The sequence below is a fragment of the Alligator sinensis genome, unplaced genomic scaffold (assembly GCF_000455745.1).
Source record: "Alligator sinensis unplaced genomic scaffold, ASM45574v1 scaffold1201_1, whole genome shotgun sequence".
Classification (NCBI taxonomy): Eukaryota; Metazoa; Chordata; order Crocodylia; family Alligatoridae; genus Alligator; species Alligator sinensis.
In genome coordinates this window covers 290734-304930 of record NW_005842690.1, presented here as the reverse complement: position 1 = coordinate 304930, position 14197 = coordinate 290734, and the positions used below count along the sequence as shown (strand labels likewise).

Here is a 14197-nt window from a genome sequence, read left to right as displayed (position 1 = left end):
GCAGGAAAAAACCTTTTTATTGAGAACTCCTAAGAATAATTCCAGTTGAATACATCAGGTCAAGCTGAGCAAAACCTTAAATTGCCTACGTATCCCATACTAGTGTTTCTTCTACCCATGAACTCTCCAAAACCTACAGGCACTATAAAAAAGCAAACTAACTCAAAAAAGCAACAAAATGATTACTTTAATTGAGTCCTCTCCTCCAGATCTTGCTTCCCTAATTTGCCCAGTTGATGGGCTGGCTTGTCAGGCCATGGGTCCTAACTCGTACATCAGGATGTGGGAATGTCATTCAAACTTATGTGAACGAACTACATCCTTAGTGGGGGTGGAGGGGTATCATGATAACACAGAGAGAAAGGACTACTCTTCTAAATCTCCCCCCTATATACCTTTTCTGCCCTGTAGTGGCAAGTCCAGTCATAACATCTGACCAAGTATGCTGTTGCATACAAAAGCTTATGCATTTCTGATCAAGTTAGTCTAGTGGTGCTCAACCCATCTGGCCCCATGAGCTGGACAAGTGGCCTGGGTCTGGGTCCACAGGTCGGAACCTGTGCAGGGTAGGTCCATGGGTGCAATCCAGTGTGTGGGGCTGGCCCCACATGTCAACCCAATCCTATGCATCTGATCTAGCCAAAGACAGCCCCTATGCGCCAGATCCAGCCACAGAAAGACCCGTGCGGCAGCTCAGCCTCATGATGTGGGTCCAGCTGCAGACTGATCTGATGCACAGGGTGAAGTAATCTGGCTTATTCCTCACCCTGTAGGGCTCCCCACAGGTCTGGAAATTTGGCAGCAGGGGAGCAGTGGAAGTATTCATTGCCAATAAATGCTGCCACCACTCCCTTGATGCCAAATTTCCGGATCCCTGGGGAGCCCCACAGGCTAGATGACATGGCTCAGTGGGCAGGATCTGGCCTGTGGGCTTGAGGTTGAGCACTGCTGTGTTATTCTGTAAGGTGTCACCCTGTCCTGTCTTCTGTTTTGTTGGCCTTCTTTACTTGGGTCATACATAATACACCTAATAATATGTGGCCATTACTGCTGCAGACTTATCGGGAATAACTAACATTGAAACAATGGGGTCTAGAATAAGACAGAGCTCAGGCTAACCTCATGCACTAGTGTAGTATTGTTTTTTTTGTGCGTCTTGCACGGTATCTTTCAAAGCTTGTAGGAATGTCACCTTATTCTCTCATACCCTAGGGGTTTTTAGTTGAATTGTTTTCCTAAGTCAAAACTACATTCTCCCCTTTTCACATTTCTCCTGGTCATACCAGAGCAATTAAATGACTTTAAATAACAACAACTAAAGTATTTAACATTCACATATAATATAGCAGTTTCAGAGAACCTAAAAGCCTTCTCTGGTCCCCTTGAGTAGGTTACAGTCTAAATAGATTGACTATTATTAATAGATGTTTAGGATTGTGAATCCGAAAAAAAAAAGATGACAAAGCCAGTAGGGAAATACATATCGGTTGAGCGAGGGACTAACATTAGAGGGATGGGGGTGAGGAGGGGAACACAATTACAACCTAGATTTCTCCCTTTCCACTGAAGGATTTCCACAGTTGTTTCTTACGTGTTCTTTCAATTATGCAGATAAAGGCCTCAACCCTGCTAAGACTTGATACATCGGAGAACTGAAGATTACTGTCAAGTCAAAAGTCCATCCAAACTAAGCAGCCAACAGGGGTAGCATGGTAACGGTATATCAGTTTCTATATCTAGTGGCAGAGGCAAGGGAGTAATATGGCTAGCATGATATCTGGCCACCTTTGATTTTCCATTCTCACTAGAGACCCTCATTTATAGCAGGGTCACCTGGGGGCAGCTTGCAGCCCAAGTCTGGAACAGCCCTTAACCTTACATCTTTGGAACTGTAGCAGGATATCTTTACTTCTCTCACATCACATCCAGAAAAAAACAGAAAGTATTCAGCATGAAATCCTGCCCAGCTGATCAATAGCAAAATTTTGGGGTCCTGATAGATCACAGATTCAATATGAGCAAAAGATGTGATGCTGCAAAGAGGCAAATGAGATTTTGGGCCGCATCTACAGAAGTAAGGTATGGTAGGTGGTAGTGCCTCTATTCGGCACTGGTTGGGCCTCCTCTAGAATAATTGTGTGCATATTGCCAAATAAGGCTAATTTAAAACATTCCATTCAACTATTCCTAGCATAGACTTTTACTTTTTAGCTCCCCACCACAACCATTGCAATGTTTCTAGGAAGCAAATATTTGCATTACATTAAATATTCAATATGAGAGTAGCTGGCCAAGTGTCAGGAAATCGATAGCTTCACATATTTATGACTGAGCCTTCCCCACATGAAAGGCTCTATCCTGAGATACAAACTCTTTCTTCCAATTAGGAAGCATAGCTCAGGAAGCAACTTCATTTTAAAACAATTATCTATATAATACTCTTTTAAAAATTCTATCTGTAAGGCCTGAGAAAGCAAAGCGCTTTTCACCAAATGATTCTTCAAAGGCTGGGGCCCCAATCTGAAGTAAGCAGTGTACCTGAGACATTTCACTGCACTTTAGTCCTTCCCTTATTTTGCTGCTTTTGAAATCAGCCAGGATGTTCTTCTGTCAATTTTCATGATACCATTGACAGGATCTACCTGATCTGGGAATGGCTCGTTCTCAAAAACCAGCAGCCCCCAAATTTGCAAACACATAATGTTAAACCACTGTGTATTTTTGTTTAGGCCTCTACTTATATTGTGGTTAAATTTATTTTTTCTTTGGTTGTTAATGTGTGTCATTTTGTGTTAAACTCTGGCCCCACTGAAGCATGAAGTGTTGATCAGGGAGGTGGAAGGTTAAATCCTGTCATTTACCAGGAATAACTAAAGTAATCGGTACTAACTCTGTGCTGTATCTGGAGCACATATAAAAAAAGAAACAGGAGGGTGTGTACAACCTTGTACATTGTACCAAGGGACCATTTTATTTACATAAATACATTAATGGGCATTGCAAAATTACCAGGGTGTGAGTGCTGCACAATTACAGGATGTTTGGAAATCACCTTGATCATTAAAAACTAGTTGGGTGAGATGCCGTCACAGTCATTCCAATGAGTAGGACAGTAAATGCACAAAAAAATGCACATAAAAAATGTAGAATTTGTGAGGTTTTTTTCTTGTGCAAGCTATTTACAATGTTATGGTTAGTGTCTGTGGGTACAGTTTTAATAAATCAGTATCTTTGGAGGAATGGAAACAAGAGGCATATTGTAAGAAGCTACTGTATACATCAATCACATGAGAGGGAACAGAAGTTCAGTCAACAGCATATGACCTTACATATACCACTCAGTTATAAAACAAAATTTACACCTACTATTTCCATCTGTTTAAATTTAATCAAGCATTTATATGAAACACCCTATCTTCCACTCCTTAATATGTCAAAATTACCATTGTATACTTCAGCAGAACTTCTCTCAGTGTACAATTCAAGGAAAAAGACCAATTTACATCCTGTAATCACAGTAATTCTGAAATATTTAGTCAAGCAGGGCCTAATGTTATAAGGCCAAGTTTACCGAATTTCAGTGTGAAATCACACAGGGACAACAGATGATGGAGTTATGCAGTAGAACCCAGATCATTTATATCAGGTAGGCTGCTGAATTAAGCACCAGCCATATAGCTCTTTACCATTGCTTTACAGGGTGCCACTTCTCTGATTAGCTGGACCTCATCAGCAGTCCCACAGAGATGATTGGAGAAACAGCACCCTTTCAAATAAAAGCTGCAGCAAATAGTTGCAGAACCTCAGTGGTCTGGCACAAAGGTTGGCAGGGACTCTGTATACCCCTTGATATTCCACAAATGATCATGGCTAGGATCCAGAATGACCCGTATAGGCTGGAGAAATGGTCTGTAATCAATTGGATATGATTCAACAAGGGCAAGTGCAAATTCCTACATTTAAGGACAGAATAAAATGCATGCACAAAAAAAATGGGGAATGGCTATCTAGGCTGCAGGACTGCAAAGAAGGACCTGGGGGTTACAGTAGCCCATAAGCTGAACATAACCCAACAGCATGTTTTTATTGCAAAAAAAGCCAACAGAATATTGGTCATATTAACAGGAGTGTCACTTGCAAATCAACAGAAGTGATGCTTCCGCTCCTATTCACCATTGGTGAGACCTCATTTGGAGTCCCGTGTCCAGTTTTGGACCCCACACTTCAAGAAGGATGTGAACAGTTTGGAAAGAGTCCAGAACATAGCAACAAATATTAGGGGTCTGGGGGGCAAGACTTATGAGGAAAGGCTGAAAGAACTAGTATTATTTAGTTTGGAGGAGAGAAGATGAAGTGAGGATTTGATGTCTTTAAATACCTAAAGGACGATCAAATACCTAAAGGACCCCCCCCCGCCGGGGGGGGGGCAAATCAGGGTGACTGCTCTGGGCCCACGTGTTGGGGGGCCCTATGGAGCTGGGTGGAGCAGCCATGGTGACTCTGTGTCACCACCACTTCCTTCAAGTCCAGCTGCTCGCTACCCCCTCCTTCCCCTGCACTGTTGATAGAAGCGGCAGCTTCTTCAGGTCCAGGGTGGATAGGATTGGAGCAGAGCCCTGCATGGGCTGATTTACCCCAGGTCCTGCACCCTGCTCAGATTGACTCTGAGGATGATTATAGAGTGGATGGAGATGGGCTTTTCACTGTGGCTGTGGGAGACAGAACTAGGAGCAATCGCTTCAAGCTGCAGCAGAGGAAATTTAGGTTGCAGATCAGAAGGAACTTTCTGACTAGGAGGGTGGTCAAGCATTGGAACAGGCTACTTAGATAAGTGGAATTTGCATCCTTGAAAGTTTTCAAGAGCAGGTCAGACAGATGCTGACTGGAATGGTTTAGTCAGGGATAGAGGTGCATTGATAAATCAGTCCAATATCAGATCGGCACCAATATAAAGAAAATTGACTATATTGGAAATAGGCCTGAAGTAGTCGATAATTTGGCCAATAAATGCTCGTGCGTGCACATGGCCACAGCGCAGCACACAAGCAGCAAAGAGCACAAGCCCGGCAGCTTGGAGAGCTGCATCTAGCTGGTTAGTCTGGTGTGGTGGAAGGGGAGGTGGAAAGGGAGGGGGAGGGAAGAGAAGGGGCCTGGGGGCGCAGATCAATGCCACCCACAGTGAGGGAGGGAGTGGGGCCAGTGCTAGGGTAGGTGGCCAGCCAGGGCAGGTCAGGCATAGGATGGAGATGTGGCTCATCCAGGGAGGGGCAGGGGGGGGCTTCCACTGCTGCGTGCCACTCGTCCAGTGGCTCATTTCGCCACTGCTCCCACCACTCGGCCCCAGCCCACAGTTGCAGCCGCCCTGCCCCATACCCTGTGCAGGTCCAGGGGCACACCCCTCCCCCCCTGCCAAGGGGCGGGAGCAGCAGGGAAAAAAGCCGCTAGACAAATGACATGCAGCGGTGGGACAAGCTGCCAGACAAGTGGCGTGCAGCGGTGGGAGCTGCCCCCCCTCCCCACAGCCCCCAGACGAGCTGCAGCTCTGTCCCATGCCTGGCCTACTCCAGCTGGCCACTCCCTTCCTCACTGATGGGGGCATTGATCTGCCCCCCCATGCCCCTTCCCTCCACCTCCCATTTCACCGCAACAAACTTACCAGCTGGACTCTGCTATATCAGAAATCGGATCGGTATCGGCTGATATGCCTTCTTAAAAATCAGCTATCGATATTGACTCTCAAAATGTCTGTTGGCACACCCCTAGTCAAGGATGATCCTGTCTTGAGCAATGGGCTGAATTAGATGACCTTGTAGGGTCCTTCCAGCCCTACTTTCCTATGATCTGTGTGTGGGGAATTGAGGGGGAGGGGAGTTAAAGAACTTAATCCTGCAAAGCTTTACATAACTAGGGTGGGCTGAGTGAGGTACCATTCCTGGGCACCAAGTTAGAGAGGGAGCCAGCAGCACCCTCATTCTCGGTATCTCTACACACCCCATCCCCACTCTCCAGTGCTTGGCAACATCTCTGTCCAGGTCTCTGAATTACTGGTTACACTTCTACAGCAAAGTATCTGGGTTATGCAAGTCAGTGCAGACTCTTCAGAACAAACAGAGCAGCTTTGCCTACTGTGTTCTTAACCTCCTTAGCTTTACCTGTTGCAGTAAACTGAGAACCATTTGTCAGAACTTTCCTGTTCACTGAGATCTCAGCAGTATCTACTGATTCTAGTCTTCCCTTCAGACTTACATTTTTCTATGTCGAGGAGAGATTTTAGATAACGGTCAGGTGATGCAACTAACATACAACTTGGACCATTTCAGTTATCCTGAGATAAACTGCCTAAAAACCTTTTACAAATGTATTAAAATAAAATTGTATATTCGTTCAATGCATTTGTAACCCCAAGACTTCTCTGTCTCAGAAACACAGCCCTGCTTTTTATGTATTCTAAATAGTTATTTTCTTTATACAATCTCCTAGTTCATTAAAAGGCTTATTTTTCTCCAGGAAGAGGCACTCAGCTTAAAACAGCTATAAAGCTATTAAAATACATAGGAATAAGTGGGCACAACTAGATAACACATGTTCAGCCAAACTTAAAATGTATTCAGTCCCTTTAGCTTGCCGTATGATTGTCAGTCAATGTCAGTAAGGAATGTAAATGTGAGATATTTTTCACATACTGGATTATCTTTTCAGTTGTGGGTTGTAAAATATTCAGCATTTATTAGACACACCTCACAAATGGAAGCTGCCATCTCTTAAGAGAAGAGGATTTTGATCAATATCATGCTCCTCTGCCTATATCACTACAGGAAGGGTTGAAATGCACAAAAACAATGATTCAATCTGACAGTGAAATCTGTGCTACACCATGACCTCAAGGCACCACGTTAATCATACAGCCCACAGCCACAGCCAGTGCTCACACACAGAAAAAGCAGCATTGATTCCACATTACTTGGACATATATCCTCAGAAATTCAGTACTTCGTGATTCCAGTGCTGCATGCATAGAATGACACTGTCAAAGGCATTCTGTTTCCCCTTGCACAATCTCAAATGGTAATTTGCAGTCATGAGCATTTCCTGGTTCACTATTGCTTACAGCAACTGTGCAACTTTATTCTTTTCTCAGTGCACCATAATTTCCATATACAAATTACTACAATCTTACCGACTCTTGTGAATTCTGCTAAGGTCACAAGTTTGTCCACTGAGACTATGTGTTTTTATGTGTAAAGACAATTAGTTGTAGACTTTAATATCTGCTTGGTAACTAGTTAAAATTTACTGCAATTTAACTGATGTTCCATATCAAACATATCTATTACTAAGGGTAATGTCTGCAACTTATTTTAGTATTACCTATGAAAGGCAGAAAACAACTATTCAGATTTAAATTCTGCAACCTGGGTAAGTTCTTGTATGTGTACATTTACATCTACTGTTATAACATCCATTGCTGGTTGTGGACTCTAAATCAAAATGGGTAAGGGCTGGTTTCCCAAGCCAGCTGCATTACAAATTTGGTAACTTTATTTTTGTTAAAAAAAAGCATTAGACTGTAAACCTTAGCTCTCAATTTCAGACACATGATAGGTGTGTCTGAAATAACATATAAACAGGCACCATCTCAGGCCATGTAGATGATGTGATAGAAGCAAGGAAAGATTTCACAATCTGTTCATGCCATGTTGAACTTAAGAGAAAAAGGAAGTGGCTTACAAGCTGTAGTGTAGATGAAAGATAAGATGGTTGGAATGTGCTTTTTACACTGTTTTCATTAAGGTACTGAGACTAGAATGCCTAGAATGAAAAATGGAAAGGAAGCATTCCTTTTCCTTCCCTAGAAAAATTGATCTCTCGCCCTGTAAGAGATGATGGGGAGAAAAAACATTTGCTAGATACCACTACAGTGACTACATTTAATTTATTTGAGTCCTCCAGGAATGTTTCTCAGTATAAAACTTCCCAGCAACATAACAGATTGATCATCAGCAGGGATCTGGATTTTCCATTTCCAATGGAAAAATGGAGCAAAACATGGGTGTTCTCCTTTACCGGAGGAAAGACAGATTTCTCATTTTAATGGAGAAACCTGAGGATTTTGCAGTTTTACAAAAGCTTTCTGCAGGCTGGCAGAGTTTCAGCCTGCAGGGGGATGAGAGGGAGCGGAAAGAGGGTGGTCAGGAAGGGGGCGCCATGTGCATATATATGCACATAGCCACCAGGCAACCCAGAGAGCAGCTCCTGCAAGTAAGTCTGGCAGGAGAGTGGGGGGATTGAGGCCCCTACAGGGAGGAAGGGAGTGGGTTGGGCAGGGCAGGGGCTGGAGCTGCTGCTCAGCTGGGAGGTGTGTGAGGCTTGGGGTTAAGGGCCACAATGCATAGCCACAGGACCCTGGTGGGGAGTGGGACAGAGCCATGGGTGGCTTGTCTGGGGGCAGGGGGTGGGGCTGGCTCCTTGCCGCTGTGCGCACTCTTGAGGAACAGGAGGGACCAGTGCCCCCCAGATCTTGGGCTCTTGCCCTGCTGCCTTCCCCCAGGACCTCCGCAGCCTGGCGTGTGTGACACGAAACAGCAGGGCAGAGTAGGGCTGCATGGGGAAGGTGCTTGCCGTTGCGAGCTCCATGCTGCCCTAGTGAGGTGTCCCCTGAGCGTGCAGCAGCAATGAGGGGCACAACCCTGTACTGCTGCCCCCGCTGCTGCTGCTGCACAGGCAGGGGGCACAGTGTTTGCAGCGGCAAGCAGCTTCCCCACACAGCCCCGCTTTGCCCATGGCATCACGCAGTGGCAGAGATCCAGCCCCCCCACACGCACACATAAGGCAGACTTGCAGGCAGCGTGGGCGAGGAGCCAGGCTCTGCTCCAGTGCAGCATCTGCCACCTCCTGCCAGGGGCAGGGGGCTGTGGACTGGGTTCCCTGGCCCCATAGTCCTGGCAGCTGGGAGCTCCCTCTGACAGGGCTGGCGGGGAGGGAGCAGGGGGAGTAAGGGGACTTGCATTTTAATCGTAGATTTTGGGGGTTTTAATTTGAGAATGTGATTTTTTTAGTCAGGGAAAACCAGGATCCCTGATCATCAGGCCTGGAATAGTGGGTACGATGTAAGACAGGATTTAGTTATATGATAAAAACTGCACAGGAAAATAACAGTAGCCACCCAAGCTCTGCCTTATTCTAATCTACTCAAAATCACTCTTACTTCTGTATTTTTAAACTGTATGCTCAATTAGCGCAAGCTGTTTCCTCTCAGTGGAGAAAGACATTTTCACAGACAAAATGGATAACTGTTTTAGGAAGGAGGACTCCAAGTACATCCACCAGAAACCTGATAATGTACTTACTGATTCCTTGAAAGAGTTCCTCAATGTTAACTGCGTTCTTTGCACTGGTTTCAACAACAATTGCACCAATAGTTTCTGCATATTCTTTGGCATCCTTCATAGGTACCTCCCTGAGAAAAAAAAGTTTTTAAATTATACAAAGGATTATCAAAACAAATATATTTTTGAAAGCATTATTACGTTACATTGTTCCCAGGTTTTAGTTGCACAAGTCTTAATCCTTACCAAGTGGGCATGTTCTTTGCTTCAAAAATGATAAATCTGTTATAAATCCCACTCCTGCATCCACTGCAGTCCACATGAATTTAGCCATGTAATTCAAGATTGCAGTCCCAAGATGTAAAAAAAAAACCCCATTAAATAATTTGCATATTAAGGGACACAAGGGGCCAGATCTCTCTCACAAGGTATTCTGAAGATAACAACTTAGATCCATAACATTAATTGATGTTTGCTCAAATAATCACATTGATCTTGGTTCTTGATTTCCCTCCAAATGCATATGCATTCTTAAATACACATCATTATTGATAGGTTTTAATGTACTGCACTGACTCAGCCATGGCTACTCCTACAGGTCTTTCTTTAGTGCTGCTCAGCCCACTCTCTAGTTCCTTTGTCTCTCAAAGACTTACATCCAGGTGGGACTAAGTTACCTGTGTCAGCATGTCACAGAATAATCTCAATTTTTTCAGAGCAGAAATACCACCAGGAAGTTGGGTCGTTTTGGATTAATAGTGCCAGCCTCTTACAATCAGATAAACTCAACAAATCTGAAACTTCCTCACAATACAATAACATAAAAAATAGATTATATACTCTGCCTAGACCCAAATGCTTTAACATACTTATTTTATACAAAATAATGAATAATATATATTTTTGGCTTCTATGTAGGTCACTATGCTTAAAGCAGCAAAGTATCATATAATTATTTATTTAAGGATTCCTAGGTCTGCCATCAAGACAAGGCTTTGAAAGCAGAAAATTGTCATCAGCCACTCTATTTTTGCTTGCATCAGACAGATATGCATAGACATTAGAGGGAGCATCTGACTCTCGATTCAGTCTACAACCAGTTTTTGTCCAAGGCCCACAAACAGGATATTTTTCTGGGTGTTGTGAAAGGTCACATGCCTGGCTGTTTGAAGTGAGCAGGACATCATGACAAATTCTGACAGAACATCTCCCTCTCCTTCCTGCTGCAAGAGGAGAGGAAATAGGGGACAGGAGCTCATTGTGCACTTCAGCGTACTTCACAGTCCCCTGTCTTCATGCCGTTGAAGAACCTTAACTTTTTCTACCAGTATAATAACACAGACCCCTTGCTGATCTAAATTCTGTGGGCCAGGTGGCAGAGAGGTGGGAGAGACTGCAACTGACTGTGACCCCCACTGTTGATAGCTGTCACTCTACCTCACCGAAGCACAGATCAGAAAGTGCTGAGATAGGCCTAAATGTCTATGTGCACAGTAAAAGTACAGTTTTGAGACCAAGTCGTGAAACAAAGCATTTTTCCTTGCAGTGGTTCAATGCAGCCACCAATCTGTTCTATGTGGAATAGATCTGCCCTGTCACCAGTAGCATCTGCCCTAACACTTGCCCAGAAGAAAGTCCTAAAGTAGCTATGTGACCCCTTGTATAACCTCCCCAGCCTGGAGCACTGTAGTTTAACAGCAGGTGCAAAGCAGAAAGCACAACCATATAATTTTGTTTTTATCATGAGTTTAGAAAGGTGTCTGTATTTTAAATCAGAATACAGTTATTCGAGTAAGATGAGGCAGGGCATAGAGCTGAGGTAGTTTTAATTCTGATATATGTTTGGTTTCCAACAGTTAGGGTTTGCAGCACCAGTCTTTTGATCCAGTCACTGTTTCCAGTATTTACTTCTTTCTTGAATAAGGCTCAATATATGTAATCTACTTCAGAAGGAATAACTGCAGAAGCCAGGCATCCTCTCCTTATGCAATTCTGAGCTGGCTCATGAGCATTTTTCTCTTAAGGTCTATAACCTGGTATCATCTCTTAACTTTTTTACATAACCTTGTAAAGTATGAGGATGAAAGAACTCTCAGAAATAGGACTGGCTAGTAAAGACTTCAACTTTCTGTATGTTGATTTAAAAAACCCAAAACAAACAAATGAACAACAAAAAAACCCCGATCTTCAAGATTGGAGGGAAGGGCTGGGAAGTATTGTTTGTCTATATGCATAGGAAGCTCTGTAAAACTTACTAGCTCCTTCTGAAAAGTCCTTCTGATGTCACTAAAAGAAATGCCAAAACTTCCACTGCCTGTGGGTAGCAATTAAGTTAGTTTATTGTTTTATGATTCAAAAGAGTCTACATGTCAATATCTGTGTTGAACATCTGGATTACTTGACTTAGCCCAAAAGGAAAAGCACAAGAGTTTTTCTTTAGAGCAGCTAACTAAGCCAAGAAGCAAATAAATCTAAATTAAGAGTGTTAATAATAGGGAGAAGGGATAAGAACTGAGAGGGTTTGGTCTTAAGCTCCTGAAAAAAGGTCAGAGGAATAGGTCTTTTGAAAGACATTAATTTGTTTCCAGCTAAACAGGAAGCCTCAAATGCTACAGATCACGTCTGAGTTGAAATATTTTAAAATACTTATTTAAAATAGAAAATTTTTAGGATCAACAGCCTACAGTAACTTAAATGTGTAGCACTGGATTTCCTGAGCAGGTACTGAAGGAGTACTCCAGTAAATCAAAACTTCAGCTGGTAATTAATTTGTAAATGAAGAAAACCTAAGTACCAATAGAAAGTTCTAGCCTTTGGTTTCTAAATTTCTCTAAAATTCTAATAATGGTTTTGCTGCTAGTGAACAAAGCTGTTCATTTGTTGAAATTACCTTTAGATCTTAGTGTCTCCAAGGTTCTGATTCACCTATCAGAGTAGAGATGTAAAAATAAACCAAACTTTAAACATTTCTAGAGCCAATAAGAAAATGGAGCATTATGATTAATGTTCTTAATCAAAATTTCCAATCCTAAAGTAGAGATTCCCTGAATGTCAGAGGGAAGGAATTTATTTCACAGAGTGCCAACCCAACAGTCAATGGCCATGTGATAAGAAGAACAGCAGAACATCTCGATTGTCTTGATTCAGCTAACATACCTAAGAGATCTGAAAAGAGATCTGGAAGGTGATGAGGTCACTGTCAGAATTATCAGTGGGTACAGGGTTAGCCTTTTGCTAGTGGAAGCAAGTCAGTCCTGCTATTTCCCCAGTCATTCCTTGTCAACAAGTTAATTCCTATGGTAAAGGTGACAGAAAATCAAGTGGAGAGAACCTGGTTCAGCCTGTCCTCTTTTGCCTGCATTCATGTTTGCCATAACTATGCCTGTTGCTCCAAGAAAAGCAAAATAGCTAGTATAAAAATTTATAAGGACAAAAATAGAGGTGCCAGAAACATGTATAAACATGGACCTACTTAATGTGTGGTTTTGCAGATCTTGTGGAGACCGCAAAAATCTGGGCCTGTCCACAAAATCGATAACAACAACAACAAAAAAAGTAATAAAAATTAAATGTCGGCTCCCCAGTGGGAGCCAGCGGTCTTTGCTGCTGAGAGGGGAAGGCACCAACCGGGGGGAGGGTGGGGAGGAGACACGGACGACAAAGGGCACAAAACAAGATGGTGGCTGCTCCCTTGTCCTTCCTCCTCCTTCCAAGGCCTCTTCGCCAATCAGCATAGAGGGGTGGAGCAGCACAAAGGGCAGCCAGCAATCAAGATGGTGGCTGTCCCCTCATCCCTCCCTGCCTATGGCCTCTCTGACAGTCAGTGCCAAGGGGCAGGCCTGCCACAAAATGCCTGCAAAATCAGCTCTGTGCACCAAGAGCAGGTGGCAAAAAACCCTTTGTGTCACCATGATTTAAGTAGTTCCCTATGTATAAACAGCACCTTATTCATGTTTGCCTGTACCAGGTACATTTTTAAAATCCCTGAACACTTAAGTTAGTGGTTCTTAACCATTTTACAATCAAGGCAGTCCTCAGAAGATGTCACTAAGGATTCTTATTTGAAATCCCTGGGTTTATCTTGTGAATCACATGTCAGTGTCTGTACATTCAACAGTGTTAATATTTCATTGTAACCTGCAGCACTCTTAAAAGGATCTCACAGCATACTGGGGTGCTGTGACATCCTGCTTGAGACTCACTGACATAAATTCCCATTCAGTGTAATGAATGCGATAAGCTGATGATATGTCTCTCTTCTAAAATCATTTATACTCTGTTAGTCTCAGCTCTGTGTTCTTGGGAACCCTGGCACAGGACACAGTCTGTCTGACTCACAAAGAATTCCCCCTCCCTCCCCTTCTCTACATAAATGAGACTGATTAAGATGCAGTGAGAGACACACCTAAGACCCTCCAGATAAGGGTGACAAGAGTGAAACAACTGCCCTAGGTCTCATTTGCATCAGAGATGGAACCAGATGACCATTCATTTACATGAGAGATGGAGAACAGAAAGCCTGAAGCAGAGACTGCAGTGAATTCTGGGACCTGAGAAGCAGGGGAGCACTGCATGATGGGGAATCTGTGCTCCAAATGTTAATCAACCCATGTTCACACACACCCAGCTCAGCATTTATCAGACCAGTTCTAATCTGGATTTACAAAGGACTTTTCCCCCCCAGACACACACACACCTCTAAGTTTAATAGGCATCTCGGGCTGTACATTCCCCGGTCCCACTATGGGAGGCCTATTTAAACTTGACTAAAACTCGTCGGTTGCCGGGTTAGGGAATGCTGAGGCAAGAGACCGAGTCAGAGGGGGTATGGGCAACATTTGAACAATGGTTAAGGGTTCATCACAGCATCC

General features: G+C 43.4%; 1 protein-coding gene across 2 annotated transcripts in view; it reads right to left on the bottom strand.

Annotated features, from left to right (window-relative positions):
• The window catches only part of RAB31 (RAB31, member RAS oncogene family), a 134484-nt gene that overhangs the window by 5685 nt on the left and 114602 nt on the right, over positions 1 to 14197 (bottom strand). For both annotated transcript variants that reach the window (XM_025215966.1, XM_025215967.1), the window contains one exon: positions 9348 to 9457. In XM_025215966.1, the coding sequence (XP_025071751.1) occupies positions 9348 to 9457 (110 nt within the window). The remainder of the gene's footprint in view (positions 1 to 9347; positions 9458 to 14197) is intronic.